Here is a 27,874-nt window from a genome sequence, read left to right on the forward strand (position 1 = left end):
ATAGGTCTAAAAGGGTTAGAGTAAAGTTAGGGAATTTCAAAATAGGTCTAAAAGGGTTAGAGTAAAGTTAGGGAATTTCAATTAGGTCTAAAAGGGTTAGAGTAAAGTTAGGGAATTTTTCAATTAGGTCTTAAAGGGTTAGAGTAAAGTTAGGGAATTTAAAAATAGGTCTAAAAGGGTTAAAGTAAAGTCTGGGTCCAATTTAAAAGGATACCAAAAATATTCAGCGAAAATGATAGCATTTGTTCAGGGAAACCCAGGAATTTTTTTAATCTGAAAATTGTGTGGTAATCCAGCTTTTTGGTTGTGTTTGTTTGCTTGTTTGTTTGCTTGTTTGTTTATTTATTTGTTGTTCAGTTTCCTTACCGAATTTAAAATAATTCAATTTTAGTTAAGGGGAAAATTATATTTAAATAAGTTTTTAATCGGTCCAATTTAGCGCGTATCGACAACAACCGTACGCACCACCCAAGTTGACATTATGAAAGAATAATAATAATAATAATAGTAAACAAGCTCGTAAACCACCCACAGCGTACAAATCAAATAAATAAATAAATAAACAGAAGTAAACGTGAATAAACCCGTCCGTCAACTATAATTAACTCAATTAAGTGCTGGATCTTTTTTCAAAAAAAATTGAATTGAACTTAATTTAAAATTTTCTAAAGTCTTCCTGTTCTGTTTCCTTTTGATTCAACAAAACGATTGTCACGCTTAAGTTTTATTTATCATTTCTTGTTTCTTCTTCTTCTTTTGTTTCTGTAATTCAACGCCTTATTTGTCTTTAAATTAAGAGCTCAAATTTCCTAGAGTCGCAGACAAGGTCGTGACGCCTTTACAGTTCATTGCTTATTTCCTATAATGATTTCTAAATTTGTTTTATGTTCAGCAATTGATACGGTTTTCAACCTTATTTAAGTCAACCCTTAGGGCTGGTTTTAGTCTCTTAGTTTTGGAAAAAGGAAAAATAGATGAAAAGAAAAGAAGGCTAAGCACGATCTGATCGTGAAGTCTCAATTTAATGGTGGTGGGTTAGTTACGACATAATTATAATATTATAATAACCGGGGATGATTTGCCGCTGCGTTAACCTTTAACCCCTGTAAATATATAGTTTTTTAAATGAGAAGGCGATCGATTTGGTGCTTTGTACTTTTTTTATTTTGGAACGGTCGCCATTTTCTAAGATGGTTGCCAATTCAAACCAAAAAAGAAAATAATAATAATAAAAAATAATAAAAACTATACAGGGTGTTTCTTATAAGTCTGACATAATTAAGGGGGTTGTTCTTTGGGAAATCGATTTTGAGTGGAAAAATGTAATAACTTCTATCGCCATTTTGATTGCCCCAAGGGACACAGTTTTCGAGTTATGATTTGATGGAGTGTTTTAGGGATGACCCCTTAATTAAATTAGAAATCATTGTCTTAATCAGTTTCTTAATTAAATTTAAGGGGGTCATCCGTAAAATACTCCATCAAATCATAACTCGAAAACAGTGTCCCTTGGGGCAATCAAAATGTCATAGATAGAAGTTACATTTTGGACTCAAAATAGGTTTCCCAAAGAATATCCCCCTTAATTTATGGCAGACTTATCAGAAATACCCTGTATAGTGTATACGTGTTTCCGCTTCCTAGATGAATTGGTTCGAATGTAGATGACGTCACCTTTTATATTTCCTGAAAATAAAAAAAAAATAAAAATAAAAAAATAAAATAGAAAAAAAAACCTTAACTGATAAAAGGGGGGTTTTTTAACTTTTGAATTAGTCAACTTATTTTCGGAAATCAGACAAGAAGATTATATTAAAACAGTTTCTATAGAGCAGAGCAGGCCCGAGAGGAAATGGAGTGATTATTTTGTTATTGTCAATTGTCTGCGCGTTTATGTCGCGTCGTCGTCGGTCTTGGTCGTCGTCCTAGATGAGGGTTGTCTCGGGTCGTCAATGTTTTTTAAGTAAGGGATCAAATATTATAACTCGATACATTTATCGCTATGGGATGTTGTATTTCATCGTGTTTTATCCTTAAGATAGTGTAAATATGACAGCGTATTATTTTTCATCTATTTCGTTTAAGTTTGACGATGAGTCTGTCTCTCTCTCTATCCTAATTGTAACAAACTTGCGGAGAAAAAAGTGATGTTGAAAGGTTTCGAGTTATATACAGGGTGATATACAAAATGAGTAATTATAGGACCGAAGTATAGTGGGTTCTATGAGGTGACCATGATTTCTAATTTGAGTAAGGGGTTGTCCCTAAAACACTGAACAGGGTTCATACGAACATGGAAAACAGGGAAAACCTGGAAATATCAGGGAAATTCGTGTAGAGGAAAAAAATCAGGGAAATATCAGGGAAAATGAAAATTTCTTCGAAAAATCAGGGAAAATTAATTTTTTTTCCAAAAATTCAGGGAAATTAAATAAATTGAAACAACTACACTTCAGTGGGACCCATAATCTAATTTCGTGCACGAAAAAAATCGATGTTAGTTGTCTCAGTGGAGAGAAATATATTTCTTCTGAGCTCGCTTCGCTCGCTCAGCAAATGTTTAACTTATTATTTAAAATTAATCCAGTTCAAATGAATGTTTTGTTTTTGATTTGAAACGGCATCAGTTGCTTTGAATTCTGTAATTAAATTTCGCCGTAGACCTTTTATGAGGTGACCTTTCCTTTGACTGGAAATATCTAAGACCATAGATTGGGTTAAATTACGACACTGACCTTCAAAATATCTTTTAAATCGGTCATTTCTGAAAACATTTCATTTCAAGTGGCCCTTTTTTATAGCTTAATTCGAATTAATTTGCCCCTATTTAGCCACTTTTGCTTACTATTTCTAAATTAATTAGTCACTTATTCAACAAAAATTGAGCGTATGAGTGAGTATCAGCCCTGGTGTATGGAATTCTGTATTTTGGTCCTACCTACCTAACAAAGAATGGTAAACAAATAATATTTATTTCGTAACCAAAGCTACTGGCAACCACAAAGGCATGAGCCCAAATAAAATGTGGTTTTAGGTATAGTCTGATTACCCTATTTGAAATTATAACACTCCTCGAATGTAAAAAATGCACCTGGAAATTTATAAGAAGTACTCTGGAAAACCTGGAAATATCAGGGAAATTGGGTTTGGAAATTTCGTATGAACCCTGCTGAAATCATTACTTGTTTACAATGTGCTCCTTAGGGCAAAATATCCTAGAAATTTCATTTTAGACCCATATAACCATAAGTTTATAAGATATGTTCCATAAGTATGACACTTCCTATGCTTCGTGATGTCACAGACTTACAGCTCGAGCTAGTTCGAGGGAGAACGACAAGCAAGAATTGCAGACTACACTCGGTGGTTAATTTTGCAGGACTTCCATCTAGTCCTATTTAGTCTGTATGCACTAAACCTTTGACAGCACCTCACCGGGCGTCGCTTTACCTCGAATCATGACAAGCTCCAGTTTGTAACCAGTAACAAACTTATGGAACTAACATATCTTATGAACTTCGGTCCTACTACCCCCTTTATTTGGAAACACCACTGTATATTTCTCGGAACTAATTCCTTAAAATGATTAGTTTCGGTTTAGTAAGTTCACCCATCCTTTAGAAGAAGAGATGATGATGATGATGGTTCAGTCGCTATCGCCTCCCGTCTTTTCTCTCCAGAGTATTTCATGATATCTTTGGATGGTGTCGTCGGAATAGAAAGGAAGAAGAAGGCCTTCCATCAATCAGAATTAGGCAGAAAGAAAAGTTTAGCGTTAGTGCCAGAGATTTTTAGTTTTCTTCGACTCTCTTACTCTCTTTCTCTCTCACTGTGTTTATCTCTCTCTCTCTTCTCTACTCCGCTTGCTTCTTGTTATTTCGGTTCAGTCACTTCACGGTGGGTGCTAAATTCGGTTCGGTATATACCGTTTGGTTATAAGGCGAGAAGGTACTACTGAGTACCGAGTGAAAGTCGACTTGTAACTGATAATAATAAATATAACCGCAGAATTTGCTACGGAACCGCAGCAAAGGTTAAAAGATAAGAAAGGAGATTTGGTTTTGTGGTTTTTTTTATTGATTTTTTTAAAGGTATGTTTTTGAGGTTGCATTGTTTATTTTTGTTTTGTTTGTTTGTTTAGTTATTTATGGTTGAGAAGCGACTAGGATTTTATAGGAGGGTTATGGAATGATTATGGGGGGACCGTGCCCTGCTAGGTTAACAGAATCGTCATGACTGGGAAAACCTGGAAAACTCCTGAAGGGAAATTGGTAGTTAACAAAAACTCAGGGAAATTTTGAATTTTTTAGTAAAATTCAGGTGAATTAGGGAAATTGGTTAGGTTAGAGTAAGTTTGCTATGAAGGGATTGCTACATCTATAAAAATCCACTCCCGTTGTTTTACTCCATATAAGGGAAAAATTTGGAAAATTCAGGGAAATCAGTTTTCCAAAAGTTGTATGCATCTCGATCTTAAAATGTTGGATTTAAAAATTTTATTGAAATACAACAAGGGACATTTTTGATGATAAAATTTTATTGCAAAATTATACTCTAAAATTTTGATATTTAACTATAAGGAATTTTTAATGATAAAATTTTATTGCACCACTCTAAATTTTTGATATTAATTAGCCCTATAAGGAATTTTTAATGATGAAACGTTCTGATAGCAATAAACTATACTCGGACTCAGAAACGGAGCATTTTAATAAAATTGTGTTCAATATTTTCTTGATAAAGGATATGGGAAAAAACAGCCAAGACGACTGACTAAAAATATGTTGGTGTCTTCAATAAGACCCACTTTCTTCCAAATATTAATATGCTTAATATGCAGCCGAGTTGTAAATGCCACAGGTAATTTATAAAAGCATTTATTTTGTACCCCTGTAAACATATTAGCGAGTTTAGCTTATTGAGGTGAACTTTTCAGGGTGGTTTTTCATACATATACCCAATTGTTATACTTTTAGGTGATTTAGTACTTAAGTTCAGTAATGAACCAGTTACGGTTATGGATAAGCCGGGAGGTGGTCGAGCCGCGTTTCGGTGTGCGGCCAATCCGGCTTTCGCCACCATAGAATGGTTACAAAATGGTCAAACTATTGTCGAGGATTCGGAAGGGGTTTTCCGGATCCAAGACCAAAAATTAACTGTAAAATTACCTAAAAATCAAGAAGAAAGTGGACCAGGAAGGCCACGTACTAATAGCTTAATACACGGTGGTTTATATCTTCAATGTCTGGCCCGTTTTAGAGGTCAAGGGTTAATTAGTAAACCAGCCAAACTCATCGTTGCTGGTACGTCTTAATTAAGGGTGTTTATTGAACTTTAATTATTTTAGTAAACTTTATACCTGCATGGATGGATTATTATTTCAGAGATCTCGTCTTTCGCAAATGAATCCGATATTACGTTTAAAGTTATCGCGGGTAATACCGCGTTTATACCTTGTAGACCTCCTTATTCCGTACCGGACGCGGTAACCGAATTTGAATACAATGGAAGCAAAATTGATAGAACACGAGGTAAGTTTAATAAGTTCATAAGATATGTTCCATAAGTTTGGCACTGGTTACAAACTGGAGCTTGTCATGAAGTGACATAGGTCATAGATTCGAGGTAAAGCGACGCCTGGTGAGGCGTTGTCAAAGGCTTAGTACAGACTAAAATAGGACTAGATGGAAGTCCTGCAAAATTAACCACCGAGTGAGTGTAGGACTTCAATTCTCGCTTCCGTCGTTCTCGAACTAGTTATCTCGAGCTGTAAGTCTCTCAGTAGCATTACGAAGTAGAGGTTAGTGTCATACTTATGGAACATTATCTTATATTAACGTATGGTTTTATATTAACTCCGTCACAAAATCACTGATTGTTAATTAAATTAAACATACCCGCGTTTTGTTTTTTGTTGACGTTAAGTTTTTGAGCCCCAAATAAAATTAACTTCTTTGAACTCTTCAACCACCCAATTAAAGGTTAAAGGTTAAATTTTTAATTTTTGGGTTCAAGGTCGTTATTTATTACATTCCTCCGGTAATCTCGAGATTCAAAATGCGGAAATTGGGGATTCGGGCGAATATCATTGCGTCGCTCATAATCCGTTTTTAGAAGAACGACGCAAAGCCAAACATAAAGTTATTCTTCAAGTGATAGGTAAGTTTATTTTTAATTAACTCCCGATTAGGCCTTAATTACCTTACTTAGTTTAAAAATCAAATCATTCGCGACATTTGTAAAGATGATCGTAGACCAGTTGCCGCTAGTTTCACCAATTTCCCCCATTCAACGAAAACGGTGGTAACTGGTAGCAACGTGACCTTAGAATGTGGGGCGCAAGGTTACCCAATACCCAATATAACGTGGCAGCGTCAGGAACATCGACTTCCTGGTCACAGGCATTCGCAAATTGCCGGCAATTTATTGCTGTTTTCAGTACGTAAGAGTGACGAAGGTACTTACGTTTGTACCGCGTATAACGGACTAGGAACTCCAGTTAAGGGTGAAATGTATTTGGAGGTTCAAGGTAAGGTTTTGTTCAACGGACTGTCCGAGATCTTTTGGCGTTAACAGTCCACCTACCCATAGAACCTCCGCGTATCGTTAAGTCTTCACCGGACAAAAAGGTCAACGAAGGTGACGGCGTGACCTTCGACTGCGTAACCAAAGGTCGACCGAAACCCGTTGTCATGTGGTTTCATAACGGCGCTAAAGTTCACGAACATTCTCGAATTACTATTAAAGATAGCAAATTAGTTCTTCATAATGTTAAACATCATCATGGCGGCATGTATCAATGTTTCGCCAGTAACGAGCTTGGCGCCATTTACGCTCCTAGTCATTTAACCGTCATTTCGCGAGGAAATTCCACCAATTCGAGTTTACCCGACGAACCTCATCATCACAAAAATAAACACGATAAGGGAAAACCAAAGAAAGGAAAGGGAAAACGAAAAGGCGGTAAGTGTCTTTAAAATTTGTTCATCTTAGTTAAGTGTTTAATTATATGGGGTGTTCCAGAAAGGGTGGTAGGGCCGCGAAGTACATTGGAATCTATGGGAATGTAATTTCTATGATATCATTATGCCCCAAAGGGATACCGTTTAAACTTATGATTATAGTGTTTTATGGATGACCCCTGAATGAAAGACAATGCCGTTTTTAGTTAAGGGGTCATCCCTAAAACATTAATTTAATAAACAAACTTGTAAACAGAGACCCTTAGTGAACTCAAACTTTATTGCCCACGGAACGAACCCACGTGACTGTACCATCCATTTTGATACACCCCGTATATATATATATATATGGTTAAATTTACCCAACACAGTTAAAATGGTGCCACCAACTCGACCGGAAATTAGTAGATTATCGGAAAATTCCGTTATGGTTCGTTGGGACGTACCACCTAACGATGGTCTACCCATACAATTCTTTAAAGTCCAATATCGCGAAGTTGGCGACTCAACAACGGAGATTTGGAACACGATTGACGATGATATTGCCGCTCATATTAAATCGTACGCCGTTCCTAATTTGAAAACGGGTAAGCCTTGTCCATCATTGAAAAAGTAAGTTGGTATTTATTTTGTTCTAATTAAATATAATCTCGTAGGGGCGACGTACAGGTTTAGAATCGCGGCGGTTTATTCTAATTACGATAATAAAGACGGTCCCAAATCTTCAAAATTCACTTTGTACAAAGATCCCCCCATGAAGAAACCTACTTACGGTCCAAATATAATTCGCGCCGTTCCTACTAGCCCTTCAGCTATCACTCTTAATTGGGATGTGAGTCATTTATTGTTTTTAATTTTTAACCTAGGCCTATTGGTTTTATTGTGGTTTTTAATCTGCCTCAAATAGTATTTGGATATCGACGAAGTTCCTATCGATGGATTTTTCATTTATTATCGAGCTACGCATAACGCGGGAGAATACGCTAAAATAACCGTTTTGGGTGCAAATACTCGATCGCATATTATTTCGCATTTGTTGCCCGATACATCGTACGATATGAAAATGCAGTGTTTCAATGTTGCCGGAACTTCGGATTTCTCAAAAATATACATATGCAAAACAAAACGTAAGTAGTTTGTTTTCTAACCATTAATTTATTCGGTACTCGGTTTTTTTTTCGGAGCTGAGTGTTTGTTTTTCGGAAGTAGTGTTTCGGAATTGAGGGTTTGTTTTTCGGGAAGTAGTGTTTCGGAATTGAGGGTTTGTATTTCGGAAGTAATATTTCGGAATTGAGTGTTTGTTTTTCGGAAGTAATATTTCGGAATTGAGTGTTTGTTTCTCGGAAGTAATATTTCGGAATTGAGTGTTTGTTTCTCGGAAGTAATATTTCGGAATTGAGTGTTTGTTTCTCGGAAGTAATATTTCGGAATTGAGTGTTTGTTTTTCGGAAGTAGTGTTTCGGAATTGAGTGTTTATTTTTCGGAAGTAATATTTCGGAAGTAGTGTTTCGGAATTGAGTGTTTGTTTTTCGGAAGTAGTGTTTCGGAATTGAGTGTTTGTTTTTCGGAAGTAATATTTCGGAAGTAGTGTTTCGGAATTGAGTGTTTGTTTTTCGGAAGTAGTGTTTCGGAACTATGTATTTTTTCGGAAATAATATCAAGTAGGAGAGACTTGAGAGGGAGTAATAATGTGAAAAGGGGGATTAGTTCGCTTCGTGGCTAAACTCGTTTCTCTCCGGCGCTAGCTCAGTCACTCGCCGCGGTGTCCGTGCGCATGCGTCAAATTTAAAAAATGGGCTTTGAAGTTTAAACTGAAGTGGGAGCTGGCGGTAGTGTAGTAACCGATGCCACTCGCGCGTGCGCGTTAGCTTGAATCGAGGGAGAGAGAGAGATAAAAATTCCAACCCTCTCTTCTTTTCCCCTTCCATTTATATCAATGCTTCTTTAACATTAGACTGACACTCCCTCTCAAGTCTCTCCTCCCTGGTAATATTTCGGAACTAAGTCTATTTTTTTTTGTTGGAAGTAATATTACGGAACTGAGTTTTTATTTCGTAGTATAGTTTTCATAAGAGATAATAAAAACGATGAATCGTTAAAAAAATCGCGATACCGATCTGATATCAGGAGTTAATTCTCACCCAATATCGATACCATTTTGTCATTTTAGCGTCAGAGTATGACGCGAGTATTAAAACAACGGATTCGCCAAAACCGCAATATAACGAACACAGCGATAAAAACTCTTCATCAAATTACACCAATAAACTCCTGTACATCATACTGGGAGTCGCGTTAGGCGTTATGGTCATTGTTTTAATAGTTTTTCTCTTCTTGTGCGCTAAACGACGGCGATATCAACGACGAGGTAAGTTTGATTACCCCCCCCCCCTTTTTTTTGAAAAATAAATTAAAAACACGTTAAAATTAAATTAAAATGTAATAGGAGACCGAGTCTCGACTCAAAATATCCCATTGCCAAAAATAACCTCGAACGGTCACGGCGGAAATAATGCTAATTCCGAATTAAATGGCTACCGCTCGCGACAAAGGCCTAAGATAAATATTAGCGTTAATCCATTAGCCGATGTTGATAATGATAAACAAAATGAAGTAATTTTTAGTTTTTTATTAATCAAGCATTTATCATAAGTTCATAAGATATGTTCCATAAGATATGTTGTCACTGGTTACAAACTGGAACTTGTCACGAAGTGATTGAAGTAGGACATAGATTCAGGGTAAAGCGACGCCTGGTGGTGAGGCGCAGTCAAATTGGGGCTTAGTACAGACAGGGATAGATTTAATTTTAGAAGTAGAAATGGAGAACGGTTAGCATTTACCTCAGTGTAGAGCCCCTCCCACCAACACGTAATGGAAAGTTCAAATTATCTTATTGGCTGCTCACTTAAACTACGTTTTGATGACGTTGCTGACGGGGACGGCGAAAAATACGTAATCCCTTTCTACCTCTGTCGCTATGACCCGTCCGCCTCTTCCTTCATCCCCCCCTCCGTCCCGTGGAAGGGGGGTCCGGAACTTTGACGCGCGCCAACATTACTCTGTTCTCCATTCCTACTTCTAAAATTAAATCTATCCCTGGTACAGAGTAAATAGGACTAGATGGACTGCAAAATTAACCACGGAGTGTAGCGCATCAATTCTCGCTTTTTCGTTTTCGAACTAGCTCGAGCTGTAAGTCTCTCAGTAGCATTACGAACTTTATAGATAGTGTCATAATTATGGAAGGAACATATCACTTATAAACTTATGATTTATTCAATTAAAAAGTAACTAACATTGTGTTCTATTAGAATTATCCCCAAGCTTTACAATACCAAGAAGTTCCGTCAAATAACAACGAAGTCATTTTATTAAATTCTTTACAAAGAAATAGTAGTGCAACAGCGGAAGAACCCTCCGCTGTAGTTGAACAGGGGGAGCAACGCCAAAGATTCGTTTCAGGTTAGTTAATTTTGGTTAATTATTTTGTTTTTGGCGGTGTCAGTATTAGTTGCATGTATTGCTGCCTATACCTGGTTAATAGTTAATAGCAGGAGTTCATAATAACCCCCCCCCTTCGGGGGTTAAGGGGGGTTATTATGAACTCCTGTTAATAGTAAAGTATGGGAAAAACACCTTTTTTCCGTTTTTCGTTGTTATTAACCATTAACCCTTTCAAACTTGTAACTGTAAGTAAATTTGGAGGTAAATGGTTGCGAGCCTTGGTTGTTGCCTTTGCACGGGGGGGGAGGAAGGTGTGCACTGCGTGGAATGCTTAAACAATCACGTTAATTAAAGTTAATAACGCAAAAGACGTTTTAACTTTAAAAAGGTGAACATGACGTTGAAATTCAAGATACAGCCACGTGATAAAAACTGTTTTAAAAAAAGTGTTTACGCAAAAAAAAAACAAACAAACATAAAACACTATCGTGCCTTAAGCCGTTTTACACATTATGCTCAAATACCTAAGACAGTAAATTATGACTGATCTTCTTTTTTAAAAAATGCGCGAATCAATGTGAATTATGCGGAAAAAAATGAACTGTGCGTGCCAATTTATTAACAATTATTCGCCATCGGGAAGGGAAACATTTTAAAACAAAAGGACTTTGAAAAATTATACATTTATGTTTTAGAGATCTGAATACTAAATTTTCAATTTTTTTTTATAAAAAAAAAAGAAATATTATATTTAAAAAAAAAAAGAGTAAAAATTATCAGCATCAAGTTTTAAACGCATCGCGATATATTTTGAAAAAAAAAAAATGCCCATAAATTATAAACTTCTTCAAGCCAAAAAGTCGTCTGTCTTTAACAGGACTGGAATTTCCACTGATGTTTTTCAGGTTTGGAAAAATTTTTTTTTTTCTTTTTTGTTACGTATTTTTTTTTTAATATAAGGGAATGGACAAGACGACGTTAATGTCATTTGATTCATTCATCAAAATCTTAACTTAATTATGATGAAAAGACCGGGGGGGGAAGGGGGAGGGGGACTCGCGGAGTATAAAAACGAGTTTCAGATCTGCTTTTTAATATAAATGATATTTTTTAATACTTTGTGTAATTTTGATGAGAAAATTGCCAATTGCTTGTAAAAAATAGAAAGTCTGATGATATTTGTGGGTTGGCGTCTTTAAAGAGTTGCGTTAGTAAATTACAGGGTTCATACAAATCTGGAAAAATCACCGGAAATAGTCTACTAAGATTTATCATTTCTGTGCGTGTTGTAATATCTGGTGGCCATTTAAAAAAATTTAGTGGAATTTCTGGCCTATTTATTTATATATGTTAGCAGGGATAGATTTCATTTTAGAAGTAGGAATGGAGAACGGTTAGTATTTACTTCAGTCCGACTCGCGTTTTGATGACGTTGCTGACGGGGACGGCGAAAAATACGTAATTCCTTTTTCCTCTGTCGCTATGACCTACCTCTTATTTCATGCTCCTCTGTCCCAGGAGGGGGTCCGGGTCCGGGACTTTGACGCGCTCCCAGATTACTCTGTTCACCATTCGTATACTTCTAAAATTAAATCTATCCCTGCTGTTAGCGAAATTTCTGGGCTATTTAAAATATTAGTGGCATTTCTGGACTATTTGTATGTTAGTGAAATTTCTAGGCTATTTAAAAAATTTTTTTAAAATTGTTAGTAAATTTCAGAGGGGAAAAACCTATTTGTATGAACCCTGAATTCTTAGAAAAGTTAAAGGGACTGTAAAGAGGTCGGCGGACTGTTGAATTTTTTAAAAAAAAAACTCACCCGACCCATCCTCCCCTCTCTTGTGATTGGTTGAGTGCCGCTCTGCATCGGCGTTTACACAGTTCTGACCCGCGTGAGTCCCAGAGTGACCCCCACTGCGTTTGCTAGAAGGAAAGACTTTCGTTTTCCTCACCCCCCGGGGGGATTGTGACGTCAATAACGACGTTTTCAAAAAAAAAAAAAAAAAGAAAATTCCAACTGTCCGCCGACTTCGTTAGAGACCCTTTGGAATCTAAGGTCGCGAAATAGCAGCCGCTGTTTTTACTTAAAACTGTAAATAATTCTAGACTCATCAATGGCAAAGTTGGAAACATATATTGACCCATTGAAAACTAACCTATAGATGATTTAAAAAGTATAATTAACTACAAAGTAAAGAAAATAATTACAACAAATTTTTAGAAAAATTCAACTATTTTATTAATTTTTTAACATAATTTTCAGCAGCAACTTTAGCAAAATATATGCAATCATTTACACTAACTCCTTCGTAAGAACATCCTAATAACGTCAGGCACATTTTATCTCGACTAATTTCTTGTTGAACATTGTCTAATATTGCGTGATGTCCCACTTTGTATTGAGGAATGCAATTCTAAAAAAAGACAGCAACGTTAAAAATCAATCTAGTCTAAAAAAAAATAGGTCAATATTACCCTCATTATGTTAACTTTGTATCGAGAAGGTTCTTGGCTGATTCCAAGTGTATTTCTCGTCCCTTCTAGCGCGACTTCTAATAGTTTATCGCTATTAACGGAATCAATTGAACCAAAAAGCTCTCGAAACCAATGACCACCCATCATAACCTGAAAATTAATGATAATTATCGGAAAACCGACAAAGATAGGCTATTTTCCCTTACAGTTAAACGAGTTTTATCGGAATATTTGCCATCATGTGCGGGAAAACAACAGGAATCAAAAGTTATCCCTAATAGTTTCGAGTTTTGATTTGAAGGTATTAAGAAACCAAATCCCTAAAATTAACAATGATATTTATGCGCAAAGATCAAGGATGATGGGTAATCTGAGAGAAATCGTTGGGCAGCTAACTGTGGCACAGCTTAGGTCGGGTGGGACACCAAAAAATGGGGGAGGAATAGTCGGACTCTTGTGGGAATTGGCTAAGAGGGCTACAGACGAACAAAGTACAATTGAGCCACTATTTCTGCCCCATTTTTTGGAGTCCCACCCTTAGCGCGCGGATTTCTCTCAGATTACCCATCCTCCCTTGCAAAGATTAACTTTAAAGCATTATTTAGGTATTTTACTTGTTCTTTAAGCAATTTTCCTTTAAATTCTAAATTAACTACAGCTACGTGAACGGAGGAAATTGAAGATAGGTGTTTTCCAGCTGTAGGATGCTGGGAACTAACTATTCTCGATAGAGATTTAGCGGGGATGCAAGAAAACACGTGATCAACGGGAGTACGCGTTGCGTCACCTTCAAAATGCACCTAAATATACCTAAAATTAACGTCATTGCGTAACAATGTTCATTTCTAAGAATCTTAGATGCTTACGAGCGCTTTTTCATTTTCGAAATGAATTTTATCACAAGGTACATTAGTTAATATTTGAACTTTGGGATCTTCCTCTAAAACGGCCGCTAATCTTTCGGGTAAGGATTGCATACCGTTTTTAAGAGACCACATGGCCCATCTATCTTTTTTAGCGGTTGTAGCTAAGTTACTTTTGAGGTAGGTACCCAGCGGAATATCTGGGGTTCAAAATTATTAAATGATAAATTTTAAGGCCAAAGTTTTGAGCTTTAATAGCCAAGGACCCTATTTAGGCCCAAATTTTAGGATAGTTACGAGTACTATTTTTCCCCAAAATTGGCGCCTAAATAGCTGGAGTCTTTTTAAGCCCAGTTTTCAGGCCTAAATAGTACACCTAAGATATTGGACTATAGGGAGCTGACAGTTCTGACCCTGAAACGTCACACCATTCTATCTCTTACTGGAGTTTCATCCCCCCCTAAGGGTTGGCAACAGTATTCTACGCGCAAATATGCAAACCAGAGGGGCTGCGTGACGTCAGACTATCTCTTCCCCCTAGACAGTTGTTAGCTCCCTATTTGGTCTAAAATAGCTAACTAGAAGTACTATATACTTAAGCCTAAAATTTTGGCCTAAATAGCCCGTCTCCAAGTCTTAGTAATTAGGCCTAAATAGACCAAGGATGATGGGAGGAAGATGCATAATCTGTGGATCGGTTCGGTGGGTCGCTAGAAAATGGGGAAGGAATACGCGGAAAATGATGGTTGGGGGGGGGGTCTTCCTGATTCGCCCGCCATTTTCCGAGTATTCCTCCCCCATTTCTAGCATCCCACCAGACCTGAGTCGTGTTCCACAGTTGGCGGGCCAATTTCTCTCAGATTACCGATCCCCCCCCCCCCCGACCTCCCGTCATTTTTCCGAATATTCCTCCCCCATTTTTAGAGTCCCACCGGTCCTGAGTCTTTCTACAGTTAGCAGACTGATACATCTCAGACTACCCTCCCCCCCCCATTATCCTTGAATAGCCGGGGACTATTTAGGCCAAAAATTTGGTACCACTTCTGCAATCATTATTAAGAGTTATTAAATTAATTACCAGCTCCTTTTTTTAATTGTCCCTTTATAACAGAACCATACTCCTGCTCAGATTTGAAAATCCCACCCAAGAGGGATCTTACACTGATTTGTTTGGAATCACCAGCGACAATTCCTCTTACAACAGGATCAAAAATATAATCAGCTAACTGAAAGGTGAGTAGGTTAAGTTTTTCTTTTAGTTTCTAAGCCTTTGCAAGATTATTCTCACGTCAGAACCAAATCTTCTGGTTACGAAGGAATGTACACTTTCATCCTCTACTTTCTGCTTTTTACCAAATATTTCTTTTAAACCATAATAAGCGAACGAGTGTTTTAAAGGTGGAATAGTTTTAAACAAATCTTTAAATCCACTTGGAATTGCTACAAGCTTATTGTTAATTAGTATTAGACGTTTTCGCGCCGCTGCATCAGTCATTTTTACCGGTAGAATATCATTTGCTAAGCCTAGTTCATCAATCTGCGGTGATTTTAATTTATCATGGAAATAATATAGTTTCAGTTTCACATCAGAACAGAAATTAATTAGAATTTAGAAATATAATTTTACTAACGAGGGATAAGGAATTAAAGCCTGATTGGCCAAAAACCCTCATACTCTTAGGACCATGTTCGTATACAGTACCATCGGGAAATCGACTAGATTGAAGCCAACCTCCTAAAGAGGTACTTTTTTCAACTAAAATGACCTGAAATATTTATATTTGACATTTTATTAGAAAGAGATACATTTAAGAATCACTTAAAACGTACTTTTTTAATCGCGTCTTTTCCAAATTTAGACAAATAATAAGCTGTAGATAAGCCACTTATTCCACCACCCAAAACTATAACGTTAGCCATTTTTATTGTGATTCAAGATCTTCAGCTAAAACGGGATCATAATATACTGAAGTTAGTTATATTAGAACTAAACTAAATTAAATGAAAAATACTGAAGCAAAAACATAATTTTAAGCTTGGAAATGAAGTTATACGCTAATATTTTAATTAACTCGACCTACATGTTAAATCCTTTAACTTCTGTAATTTCTCACAAAGGGCACTCCCAAAGGCGAGATTATAGGCTGGACTACACTTTGAAAGCAAAGAATATATTGTTTCGAAATATTTTTCTTCCTCAGATACGGGAGATTTAATGCAAAAGCCATTCGTGGTCATTTCCACGCGTAAATCGTAATTTTCTAGCGTTTTTATATTCAATAGAACCGATAAATATTCAACGTTTTTTTCCGACGATTCTATTTCAATCTCTTTAACGGCGAAACCAATGTCTTTAATTATACCGTTTGCTTCTAAAAGAAGCCATTCTAACGAATGATCGTTTCCTTGCTCTAAATTTTCCATTTGTAATTAATTTAATCTCAATTTTTGTCTACTCAAATGAGTCAACGAATATCTATAGTCTAAGGCTTAACTTTTACGATACAAAAACAAGTTCAAAACTAAGGTGATATTCACTTACGGATAGTTTAATTTCTTTAAAATGATCCTATTTTTATTATTGCATTGTTTGAAATGAATTATTCTAATGAAATTACCTTAATTCACTTAAAAATAGGGTCGCTAAATTCGAAATTCCCGACAAACTCGAAGTCACGGCGCGAGGGTCAAAAGGTCACGTTATATAGTTCATTTTACGGCCGGTAGATGCCAGAGTACTATTCGCGGGGCTTCGTGGCAGTCACGTGGCAAAACGAAACTAAAGTTTCAAATGGAATGCATAGTGCAAATGGCGGCTGGTTCATGCCTAACTTTCCGTGTACATTATTAATTAAAATAATGTAAATTATCTTCAAAGTTAGAGACAATTAGATACTTTAAAGCGCGTGGAACAAAGTTTCGAGTGAATCACGTCGGTTTTCGCGTGTGAAAAAGGAAGAACACGTTTACATTGTTCATAGCGATAGTCGAGCTCCACGAGGTTCTACATGGATCACCGAAGTTTCTTTGTTTTTCGACCGGTTTGTAGAAACTAGAAAGACGAATTCTTAGTGATGTTGTGGACTTGTGACCATATCGCTCAGCAGTGTTAGAGATCTCCGAACGTTGGTAAGTTAATATTTATTTATTTATTCAAGTAAACACATTCGCTAAGCCTTTTATGCGTAGGCTTCTATGCAAATAGAAAAAAAATTATGAATTGAAAAACAAGTATTCAAATATGCAAAAAAGGGGCGAGTAGTAGGAGAACAACAAAATTTTTTTAAGAAGTTAAACCAGGCCTATAAAGGATAGAAAGTTTTTGACGAAACGTATGACAATTGAACTAAATTAGATGGGATATTATTCCAGTCACGAATGGCAGTGAAGGTGACATTATTGAGGCGAAAATTAGATTTTACAAGAGGCTTGACTAATTTGAGGGTGTGACACCACCGAGACGCGCGGCTAAAGTTAATAAAAAGTGATTCTGATGAAAGGATATGGAGGAATCAACTTAGTGTCAATAATAACCCCGAGATCCTCTTCCGTCACGGGCGAACAAATTGGGGTGCCATTAATGAGGTATACATTGTTCGGGTTATGACGACCAAGATGAAGAACCGGACACTTATTGGCATTGAAGCGCGTATCATGGTCAAGGGCCCAATTCGCGACAGCGTCCAAATCGTCTTGTAGGAGGCGACAATCAGCCATATTACGAATGCGAAAGGATAACTTAGTGTCGTCTGCGAATAAAAGGACAAGAGCGTGTCGCGCGACAGATGGAAGCGAGTTAACGTAGGCGTTAAATAATAGAGGCTGACGAATGGAACCTTTGGGGGCACCCGCCGATGACATTTCTCCGTGGAGAACCACTCTCCGTGTACGACCGCGTACCATTCCAAAGCGTCTCCAGTGACGCCCGCTAATTCCAATGTACGCGGCAAACCAGAATGAGAGACATCGTCGAATGCCTTTGAAAAGTCCAAATATATAACGTCAACACCCGAACCATCGTCTGGCCATTTCGGTGGTGGCGGGGGCGGCAAAGAGCAAAGTGGTGACGCGCGACTTCCGAGGAAAGAACCCGTGTTGAGCCGGGCTGAAGAAGTTGATGGTTTAAAGATGAGCACGCGACTGAATGTGGACGAGTCGTTCGGCAATTTTGGGCATGTGATTCGGCACACTAATCGGTCTGTAGTTTGACGGGTCCGTTCGCGACCCATTCTTACGTAAAGGCAACTTTGTCTAAAATGCGGTCGGAAGTCGTTCTTAAGAACTTGTATGCAATTTGCACATACTTTTTTTTTTCTTCTTTACTTTCAATTGGCGTTTCACGCGGGTTAGGCTGAACTTGTTCCTGTAATTTAACGTTACTGGATCAGTGATAAATACGGCCGGAAGTCGTTCTTAAGAACTTGTATGCAATTTGCGCATTCTTTTTTTTTTCTTCTTTACTTTCAATTGGCGTTTCACGCGGGTTTGGCTGAACTTGTGCCTGCAATTTAGCGTTACTGGATCAGTGATAAATACGGCCGGAAGTCATTTGAAAGGCATTTTCCGCAACGGCCGCATTGTATTTTTAGTTTTAATTGCCGCCGTTCCATGCGGGCTAGGCATAATGTCTATAGTTAGTGATACATGGTTTCTGAAAGTTTCAACTCTTTGAGCTTTCGAAAAATCACTGGAATTGATGTGAAATATCTTTCCCGACACCGAGCCATCAGCGTTAAGAAAACCAGACCATGGTCTAAAATACGGCCGGAAGTCGTTTGAAAGGCATTTTCGGCAACGGCCGCATTGTATTTTTAGTTTTAATTGCCGCCGTTCTGTGCGGGTTAGGCATAACGTCTATAGTTAGCAATACAGTGTTCCTGAAAGTAGCAACTCTTTGTGCTTTCGAAAAATCACTGGAATTGATGTTAAATATCTTTCCCGACACCGAGCCATCAGCGTTAAAAAAACCAGACCATGGTCTAAAATACGGCCGGAAGTCGTTCTTAAGAACTTGTATGCAATGGACGCATTCCTTTTTTTTTTACTCTTAATTGTTGTTTAAAACAACATTTGCAAAAAGTGTGGATACATGTCAAAGATACCGGATCTTTATTCATAAATATATTACATATATATATATATAATTACATATTACATATATATTGAAACCGTTCTATTACTATTTCAATAAATTTCTAAACAATGTATAAGTATGAAAAAAAAAAACCAAAAAACAAAACAAAAACAGACCATGGTCTAAAATACGGCCGGAAGTCGTTCTTAAGAACTTGTATGCAATGGACGCATTCTTTTTTTTCTTCTTTACTTTCAATTGGCGTTTCACGCGGGTTACGCAAAAACTGGGGCCGAATCGGTCGCAAAATTATGACATATACCGCACGTAAACTGTTCTATTACTTTTCTCTTGAATAAAAAAAACCCAGGCCATGGTCTACATATAGAGCACTGAAACCGTTCTATTACTATTTCAATAAATACCTGAACAATGTACAAAGGTGAAAAAACCCAGACAATGGACTAAAATACGGCCGGAAGTCATTTGAAAGGCATTTTCGGCAACGGCCGCATTCTATTTTGTTTTAGTTTTAATTGCCGCCGTTCCATGCGGGTTAGTCATAACGTCTATAGTTAGCTATACAGTTTTCGTAAAATTTTCAACTCTTTGCCCTTTCGAAAAATATTTGGGATTGAAATGGAATATTTTTCCCGACACCGAGCCATCAGCGTTACTGAATCGCTGATAAAATCTTGGCAAATTACACACACGAAAGTTTCAATGACTCTTAAATTCCTGTAATGATAACAATATATAAAGGTGTAAAAACTCGAGGTGAACGCCTCAACCGCCATCGTTAACGTGACAATTTAAATTCGGTTTAATCGCGTTCTAAGTCGCGTTTTTGTTACGTACATTTTCTTCTTCTTTGTTCTCCAACGTTGCCTACCGAGGCCCAACAGATTTACGACACACTCGGCATTTGTACGAAAAAAAAATTTAAGATTCAGAGTCCGCTACGAATAGCCAGGACTGCAAACGCCATTCAAGAGCAGAAACTACAACCCGCCACTCCAATAACCCACGCGCGTCAAACACCCGCCACCATCACAACACCGAACCAACCTCAACACCAACAGCACACGTCATTCATTGATCAGATGACGCCTCAAGATATCATACAGAGTTTCCAACACGTTTTCGTAAGAATCGGAAAACTCCCCGGAAAACGCAAGATTCACCCGAAGCCTAACGCAATCCCATCAATTAGCGTACCCCGCCAGATACCGCGGACACTACAAGAACTAGTCTCGCAGGAACGACAACGTCTTCAAGCCCTGGGAATAATAGTTCCCGTAACAGAGCCAAAAGACAGGGTTCACCCGATGATCGTAATCAGACAAGAGCATACGTCAGTTCCCGTACGCGTCTGCCTGGACCCAAGGAATCTCAACAAGGCAATACGCCTAGAACCGTACCCGACACCAATTGCTCAGGAAATCTTCTCAAACTTGCGTGGCACCGAGATATTTACCGTCTCAAAGTGCCTTAGTTTTGGCATGTCGAACTGGATGAAGAAAGCTCGTATCACTATGTACCTTCGCAACGCCATTTGAAAGATTCGTTTTATGTACGTCATCTTCGATATTTCAACATCATCAGAAAGCATCATCCCATAATCATCGAATCTGGAGGTCATCCCATGATCATGGCACCTTGATACATTTTAAAGTGAGTAGTAGTCATTTGAGTCTCTGAATAAAATTGGTCTATTATAACATACTAACTTTTAATTTTGGCCATAGAGAGATCGTTCAACACCTGTCCTTGATTGTGAACCCGTGATCATTGATGTCTCAACCACAAGGTAAATAGAATTTTATTGGCCATACTTTAATTGTATTAAGACATGATGAGGGCGATATCTTGGACCTTTACATTATTTTTAAACATACGGGGCTCTTCACAAAGTATTTGTCACGTGACCCCTTCCCCCCCCCCCCCTCCAACAATCGCGATTTCGAAACGAAACTTTAGGGAAGAAAGATGAATCCAATGAAAAGAAGAAAATGGATTTCTTTCTTTTTTCTATATCCCTGAAATTGAAAAATATTCGACGATTTTCAGTTTAAATTTTTACCCATCCCATCTTTCTGCCTCCTTTGTCACTCTTCAGTTTTTCGCACGGTGTTCTTTGTTCTTCAGACCTAGGTGTCGTCGTACCACGGATCTTATAAACCGTATAAACTATAAGGGATGGAAAAACCGCCCGATTTCTTTGTCCTTAGAAAAATATATAATAACGGTATGCGCCAGCTAGGGAATGAGACAACCGTTCTAGTATATCAAGGTCAAGCTAAATTTAAGTTTTAAATATAGATCTAGTAACGCCATTAAGCCAAAAATGACGTCAAAGTCCTATTTTTTTATTTTAAAAATAAAAATAAAAATTTCCGAATGGAAAGCAACGTGTTTCCGGTTTATTGGCAATAGATGGCGCTGTTTTTTTTATAATAGTTCATGTCCGCGAGGTTCGTAACTGAGTTGGAGACACTAACAGCTCCACCTATTGCCAATAAGCGTAAACGCGATGGTTTCCCCCTTTTATTTCCCCCTCAAAAAGGAATTTGACGTCATTTTTGGCCTAAAGTCTGATACCGCGAGATTTTTCGTGACGTCACACCCTCACAAGTCACAATACAATTTAGACTATCAATATTGACGTCACACCCTCACGATACAATTTAGACTATCAATATTGACGTCACACCCTCACGATACAATTTAGACTATCAATATTGACGTCACACCCTCACGATACAATTTAGACTATCAATATTGACGTCACACCCTCACGATACAATTTAGACTATCAATATTGACGTCACACCCTCACGATACAATTTAGACTATCAATATTGACGTCACACCCTCACGATACAATTTAGACTATCAATATTGACGTCACGTCCCCGTAACTCCTCCCTTCTCAGTACCACTCTATCGACGCTACTGTAAAAATTTCTTCTCCTGACTGGTCCTCTTTAGGATTATATAGTCCATGATCATGGCCATAGTTGCCTATTCTCTCTTGAGGAAACGATTTCTCACAGCTTCCCTGTTTTTCTAGACTAAAAGCCTAACCTTGTTCACGTATAGCTTTAGATAACGATAGGACTGGAAAATATTTTTGCTCCTCGTTTTTCTATACTACCTTTTTTTTTTTTCGAGTTTCCAATTTTAGACTGGATGTCGGTTCAATCTTAGCCTTTCCTCTCTACAACTCTTTAGTTTCAAAAAAACCTGGAGTAAATTATGATAGGAGGTTTAATCTTACCTTAGATTTAATTGCCGGTAAGGGTTAAAGGTTGAAACGGCTTATTTGACGTTTTAAAGAAAAATAGATCGGATATTATTTTAGCAAAAAATATAGTATACAGTCAGGAATAGATTTAATTTTAGAAGTAGGAATGGGGAACGGTTAGTATTTACTTCAATCCGACTCATAGACCACCCAGTATCGAGCCCCTCCCTCCAACAAGTAACGAAAATTTTAAATTATCTTATTGGCTCGCTTAAACTACGTTTTGATGACGTTGCTGACGGGGACGGCGAAAAATACGTAATTCCTTTTTACCTCCGTCGCTCTGACCCCGCCTCTTCTTTCATACCTCTCCGTCCCCTGGAAGGGGATCCGTTTTTTTATCGTTATTTTATTTTTGACCGCCTCTTCTTTCATACCCCCCCCCCTCCGTCCCGTGGAAGGGGGTCCGGGACTTTGACGCGCGCCACATTACTCTGTTCTCCATTCCTTTTTCTAAAATTAAATCTATCCCTGATACAGTATAATTGTATTGGAAATTTGGGTAAAATGTTTTACATTTTTGATTTAAAATTGGTCCTGCCACTCTTTATGGAACAACCCTCTATACACTCCTTAGCTTAGTTATTCCACTACCATGTTCTATATAACATTGTACCAAAAGTGTTACGTGACAGGGTGCAAGATTCTCATGGTCTTTTAGTTTTTGTGTTATATCTTATACATCCTGAATTCTTTAGCCCCTCCCCTCCCCCCTCTCTCTCTCTCTCCAAAAGCAAACTTATCCATTATAACCTATACCTTCTAGGAAAAAAAAGAACATTTTTTTTTGCTACCGAAATAAGTTCAAAATTTCAGAAATTGAAAAGTTGAATTAGGAGAGGATTGAAAAAGATTGTTCTATTTTTTCTCTTTTTTCCCCTTAATCTTCTCTTTAAGTATTATTATTTTATTTACTTAATGTCTAAAGGGAAAGTAGTAGAGACTCCTTTGTATTTTTTCTTCTTCTGGATTTTAAAAATATTCAAATCTTGAAGCTGAATAAAGTGTTACATTCACTTTAAAGGAAAAGTCCTAGTAACGTAACATTATACCTTAATTAAAAGAACGGCTTCTTTTTTCTAAATATAAAATGAATTAAATGTTAGTATTAAAATAAATGATCTCTTCTTTACAATATGATAATTAGTACATTTAATTAGTCCTAAAAATAATCAAGGATTGCCGCGCCATCCGCCGTTAGTTTAGTGGCGTCTGCTAGCCCGAACTTCTTACTCCTACGGGATTGGTTGAATTCTAACAGGCTGTGATAGACTAGGGATGGCGCAGTAGTCCTTGATTATTTTTAACACTAATTAAATGTACTAATTATCATATTGTAATAAGAGCTCATTTATTTGCTTTTTAGTATTTTACCTTTTATACTTAGAAAAAGGCAGTTATTTTAAGGTATAATCAAGCGATATCTAGTTTACTAGGGAGAAGGTATAAATTCGCCTCCACATTTATAATCTAGCTTTATCTCCAGTCCAAGCGTAGCCTGTCCGGAGTTAATCCCCGCCGCCTCTAAACTACAACCAGCATATCATTGGTTCTTGAAAACCATACAGTCATATTTTCCGACTGAGGAGAGGCTGCGAAATAGTCCGGCCTCCTTTTACCTACGTCCCCCCTTGTATTTTGAAAGGGGGACTGGGACTATGGCACGCGAATACTTAGGCATCTTATAACTTCTCCCTAGTAAACTTGATATCGCTTCTTGGTATAATATTATGTTACCTGAACTTTTCCTTTAATAATAAATATGTAATTAATAACTATAAAATATGAAACAAAAAAACCTAGGCCTATAGTCTGTCAAACGAAAGAAGAGCCCTGAGAAATTTGTCCAAATTGGTGTCGCCACCATCGACCCCATAGTACTTTATCAACTTGTTTTGTTTTGTCAATAGTCGTCTGTAATATAGTCTGCTATAAACAGATAGGCTTAATCGCAATAGAACCAATAAATTTTGCTATATATATTTAATATGTTTATGTTTCATGATTTTTTAGGATCATCGAGTATTAAAGAATAAAAATCAAAATTAACGACAAGACACCAGTTTTATCTTTGTTGAACTAGCTTTGCAATATATTTTAATGACATAAGTTAAAGTACTTGTCCATAAGTAGTTCAGCATCAAAGCGTCTTCAGTCCACGTTTTCATCAGAGTCTTCGCTGTCTTCTTGCATATTAATTTTAAGAGATTCAATTGTGGTTTCGATGATGGGATCTTTTTCCCAATACTCATGAATTATATTCTCGACGTGCTCTATTGCCTTACGCCAATTCTCTGGTGTCACACGTTCAATGGCCCTCAATGTTGCATCTTTGACCGTCGAGCGTTTGAAACCAGAATTCTGCTTCGCAACGTCGTTCTTCACTTGTGCCCATATTAGTTCAATCGGGTTAAACTGGCAATGGTACGGTGGAATCCTCACTACCGTGTGACCTCTACTTTTAGCAACCTCGTCAATTTCGTACTTCAGGGTTCTGGTCTGGACTTGTGACGCTTTATTATTTCATAAAGTTCACGTCGAGAATATAATGCATGAGTATTGGGAAAAAGATTCCATCATCGAAACCACAATTGAACCTCTTAAAATTTATATGCAAGAAGACAGCGAAGACTCTGATGAAGATGTGGACTGAAGACGCTTTGATGCTGAACTACTTACTACTTAGACTTATGGACAAGTACTTTAACTTAAGCCATTAAAATATATTGCAATGCTAGTTCAACAAAGATAAAACTGGTGTCTTGTCGTTTATTTTTTTTATTCTTTAATACTCGATGATCGTAAAAAATCACGAAACATAAACATATTAAATATATATAGCAAAATTTATTGGTTCTATTGCGATTAAGCCTATCTGTTTATAGCAGACTATATTACAGACGACTATTGACAAAACAAAACAAGTTGATAAAGTACTATGGGGTCGATGGTGGCGACACCAATTTGGACAAATTTCTCAGGGCTCTTCTTTCGTTTGACAGACTATAGTAGTTCTAGTTCTAGAGAAATGATATCTCTCCTTTAATGTCTAGGAAAGTATAAATAATCAATAAATGATCGGCATTATTACATTAATAAACCCATTTTTGAGGGATTATTTTTTCGCATTTAAGAAGAAAAGATTTTTTCAATTTATAAAATCTTTTCTAGTAATTACATCTTTATGATAACGGGGGCCATTGGGAGAGGAACATTTCTATATCTCTCTCTCTCTCTCTCTCTAGAATGGCCTCGTAACCCTCATTTTCTCAGCAAGGGGTCTCCTTAATTTCCGATCTTTTACACGAAACGCCTTAGAAGAAAACCCAAGGACATACTTACACCCCGCTGCTAGATCTTTTATTTTTTTTTTATTATTATTAATTCCCTAAGCCTTGGTTACGAATTTTCCCGAAATATTTTTCCCTCACTAATGGATGGATTTATACGGATGACTTCCGGTTCTTTTGTGGTGGTCCCAATAAGAGTTCAAAAGCTAAAGGTTTTGTTTAGGATAAATAAGAAAACTTCGTAAATATACGAAGTTGTTTAGATCATATAATATAAGTTTGGAAACTTATAGATAGTGGGCGGATAAGTGTTGCCAGTCATTTCTTTCACTCTAGAGTATACAGGGTGTTTCTGAGAAGTCTGCATCCATAAATTAAGGGGGATGTTCTTTGGGAAATCAATTTTGAGTTGAAAATGTAACTTCTATCTCCATTTTGTTTGTCGTAAGGGACGCTGTTTTCGAGTTAGGATTTTAAGAGTGTTTTAGGGATGACCCCTTAGTTAAATTAGAAATCATTGTCTTTGCAGTTTCTTAATTACAGGGTTCATACAAACCTGGAAAACAGGGAAAACCTGGAATAATCAGGGAAATAAATAGTTGACAAAAACCTCAGGGAAATTTGGAATTTTTAGTAAAATTCAGGGAAATCAGGGATATTTGCGTCAATCAGGGGCCGAGTAATTAAGCAAAATTTTCATAAACATCCCCTCAATAGGATTAACCTGGAAAATTCAGGGAAGTATATGCAGGGTTCGTACGGAACCTGGAAAACCTGGATAAGTCGGTGATATGGAAAATAGGAGTATAAGTCAGGGATTTAAAAAAAATTCCTAAAAAGTCAGGGATATGTCAGGGATTTCGTTTGGTATATCAAACCATGCTTCGACCAATGCTAAATATGAGACAGGTGTGATGAAGTGGGCTCTGGTAAACACCTTAAAATGGTCAGGGATATTGCCAAAATTTGGTCAGGGATAACCTGGAAAAGTCAGGGATTTTGAAAGTTAAAATTTCGTACGAACCCTGATATGGGGGGGGGGGAAACCTGGAAATCTCAGGCAAAATTGTTTTCCAAAAGTTGTATGAACCCTGTAATTAAATTTAAGGGGTCATCCGTAAAATACTCCATACAATCTTAACTCGATTTGAAACAGTGTCCCTTCGGGCAAACAAAATGGAGATAGAAGTACAGAACATTTTTGACTCAAAATTGATTTCCCAAAGAACATCACCATCTCCCTTAATTTATTGTCAGACTTATCAGAAACACTCAGTATAAGTTACTAATAAAATGCCCTAGTTTTATAATACATTTCAGTTCTAAGCCTTTTAATTCGCTTAAATTGTATATAATACACTTTTTTTTATTTTTACGTTGGGTAGGATTTCAATATTTCGGAATTCCCCCAAACCCAAACCCAAACCCCGGCCTCCCTCGCAAATCTGCGGTTTAGAATTTAATCTCAGATCAGTGGGCTTTTATTCTTTTCAATTTGTGCTTTTCCTATTCTTCCTCCAATTGCTCATTCTTTTTGAAATATAATACAAAAAGATTGGCATTCTTCTCGTGAGAGGGTTTTTTTTTATTTTATTTTAAGTTTGAAAAATAAACCAATTTTGTAAAATTAATAAAAAAAAAAAAAAAAGGTAGGTAAAAGAAGGGCGTGCGGCTTTTTGTGAGGAGATACCCGGGCTATTTTACTTTATGCGCGTATCTTCAGTTTTTTTTCTTTTTGTATCTTAGCCCCTTTAAAGAATACGCATTTTATTAGAACCGACAATCGGCAGATATTCTTTAAATTTTAAAAAAGGTAGCCTTCTCCAATTGCACTCATTCCCTTAGCTCCTAAAAGGAATATAAAACGTCAAAAATAGACTCAGTGTCGTCTGCTTGGGTTAAGAATAGCTGCAAAATTGATTGGGTACGTGCGTAACAAAGACGTTATGATTGGGCTTAAACTTTACTTACCAGTCCACCAAATTTGGTCCGTATTGTGAAACAATATCTTAATACAGGGTTCATACAAACCTGGAAAAATCAGGGAAATAAATAGTTGACAAAAACCTCAGGGAAAATACAGGGAAATTTAGAATTTTTAGTAAAATTCAGGGAAATCAGGGAAATTTGCGTCAAACAGGGGCCGAGTAATTAAGCAAAATGTTCGTGAACATACCCTCCATAGGGTTAACATTACACTATACTTTGGAGGCTCATAACTCTGGTTCTACTTGAGATACGTGGACGCCCTTTGATAATGTTATAGTCCAATTTGCCCCCTCCCATCTTTCGTTAATATTTGCTCCATAGGATACTCCATATAGGGGAAAAACCTGGAAAATTCAGGGAAGTATATGGGGAAAAACCTGGAAATCTCAGGGAAATTAGGTTTTCAAAAGTTGTATGAACCCTGTTAATAATTTACCTCTTTTTTTATGCACATACCAAAGAAAAC

General features: G+C 37.1%; 4 protein-coding genes across 18 annotated transcripts in view; 2 read left to right on the plus strand and 2 right to left on the minus strand.

Moving 5' to 3' along the window:
- LOC149673426 (interference hedgehog-like) overlaps window positions 1–12,624 on the plus strand; it is a 38,365-nt gene extending 25,741 nt beyond the window's left edge. The window contains exons 4-16 of the mRNA XM_089838976.1: window positions 4,744–4,860; window positions 4,977–5,303; window positions 5,385–5,531; window positions 6,016–6,159; window positions 6,245–6,529; window positions 6,592–6,963; window positions 7,334–7,549; window positions 7,619–7,794; window positions 7,870–8,089; window positions 9,133–9,330; window positions 9,409–9,575; window positions 10,277–10,427; window positions 10,798–12,624. Of these exons, the coding sequence (XP_089695102.1) occupies window positions 4,782–4,860; window positions 4,977–5,303; window positions 5,385–5,531; window positions 6,016–6,159; window positions 6,245–6,529; window positions 6,592–6,963; window positions 7,334–7,549; window positions 7,619–7,794; window positions 7,870–8,089; window positions 9,133–9,330; window positions 9,409–9,575; window positions 10,277–10,427; window positions 10,798–10,835 (2,520 nt within the window). The 5' untranslated portion in view covers window positions 4,744–4,781 and the 3' untranslated portion in view covers window positions 10,836–12,624. The remainder of the gene's footprint in view (window positions 1–4,743; window positions 4,861–4,976; window positions 5,304–5,384; window positions 5,532–6,015; window positions 6,160–6,244; window positions 6,530–6,591; window positions 6,964–7,333; window positions 7,550–7,618; window positions 7,795–7,869; window positions 8,090–9,132; window positions 9,331–9,408; window positions 9,576–10,276; window positions 10,428–10,797) is intronic.
- Window positions 12,625–16,464, minus strand: Ppox (protoporphyrinogen oxidase). Of its 3 annotated transcripts, none has more exons than XM_089838989.1 (10): window positions 16,367–16,464; window positions 15,579–15,693; window positions 15,380–15,514; window positions 15,037–15,285; window positions 14,827–14,974; window positions 13,752–13,948; window positions 13,500–13,685; window positions 13,092–13,205; window positions 12,886–13,035; window positions 12,625–12,824 (listed from the first exon to the last, which is right to left on the minus strand). In XM_089838989.1, exons 2-10 carry the CDS (start codon window positions 15,666–15,668, stop codon window positions 12,642–12,644), a joined length of 1,452 nt encoding a protein of 483 aa, XP_089695115.1. In that variant the 5' UTR covers window positions 15,669–15,693; window positions 16,367–16,464; the 3' UTR covers window positions 12,625–12,641. The 3 variants fall into 3 exon arrangements, with proteins under 3 accessions (XP_089695115.1, XP_089695113.1, XP_089695114.1); XM_089838987.1 differs by having other exon boundaries at window positions 16,291–16,441; XM_089838988.1 differs by lacking the exon at window positions 16,367–16,464 and adding an exon at window positions 15,830–15,967.
- LOC149673432 (GSK3-beta interaction protein) lies at window positions 15,671–16,172 on the minus strand. The gene is made up of 2 exons (XM_089839980.1): window positions 15,830–16,172; window positions 15,671–15,714 (listed from the first exon to the last, which is right to left on the minus strand). The coding sequence occupies exons 1-2, from the start codon at window positions 16,170–16,172 to the stop codon at window positions 15,671–15,673; spliced, it is 387 nt and encodes a 128-aa protein (XP_089696106.1).
- A 60-nt stretch (window positions 16,465–16,524) lies between the features above and the next one.
- LOC149673433 (nephrin-like) overlaps window positions 16,525–27,874 on the plus strand; it is a 193,278-nt gene continuing 181,928 nt past the window's right edge. For 11 of the 13 annotated variants that reach the window (XR_016366853.1, XR_016366852.1, XR_016366851.1 and 8 more), the window contains exons 1-3: window positions 16,525–16,877; window positions 17,121–20,496; window positions 20,571–20,632. The gene's annotated coding sequence lies outside the window, so the exon portion shown is untranslated. Of the gene's footprint in view, window positions 16,878–16,937; window positions 20,497–20,570; window positions 20,633–27,874 lie in introns of all 13 variants that reach the window. The other 2 variants (XM_089838966.1, XM_089838973.1) reach the window with 2 other exon arrangements.

The sequence above is a fragment of the Phalangium opilio genome, unplaced genomic scaffold, assembly GCF_054372755.1.
Source record: "Phalangium opilio isolate 3A_F unplaced genomic scaffold, DU_Popi_V2 ptg000048l_1, whole genome shotgun sequence".
Taxonomy (NCBI): Eukaryota; Metazoa; Arthropoda; class Arachnida; order Opiliones; family Phalangiidae; genus Phalangium; species Phalangium opilio.

What these genes read in the sequence shown, in the direction of transcription:
- LOC149673432 (XM_089839980.1), bottom strand. Translation starts at nt 16,172, where the DNA reads ATGGAAAATTTAGAGCAAGGAAACGATCATTCGTTAGAATGGCTTCTT. An exon ending in GAAGTTAAAGGATTTAACAT is followed by an intron (nt 15,715 to 15,829) that starts GTAGGTCGAGTT and finishes AACTAACTTCAG; the next exon opens with TATATTATGATCCCGTTTTA.
- Ppox (XM_089838989.1), bottom strand. Translation starts at nt 15,668, where the DNA reads ATGGCTAACGTTATAGTTTTGGGTGGTGGAATAAGTGGCTTATCTACA. An exon ending in TCGAAAATGAAAAAGCGCTC is followed by an intron (nt 13,686 to 13,751) that starts GTAAGCATCTAA and finishes AGGTATATTTAG; the next exon opens with GTGCATTTTGAAGGTGACGC. An exon ending in CCGATAAAACTCGTTTAACT is followed by an intron (nt 13,036 to 13,091) that starts GTAAGGGAAAAT and finishes ATTAATTTTCAG; the next exon opens with GTTATGATGGGTGGTCATTG.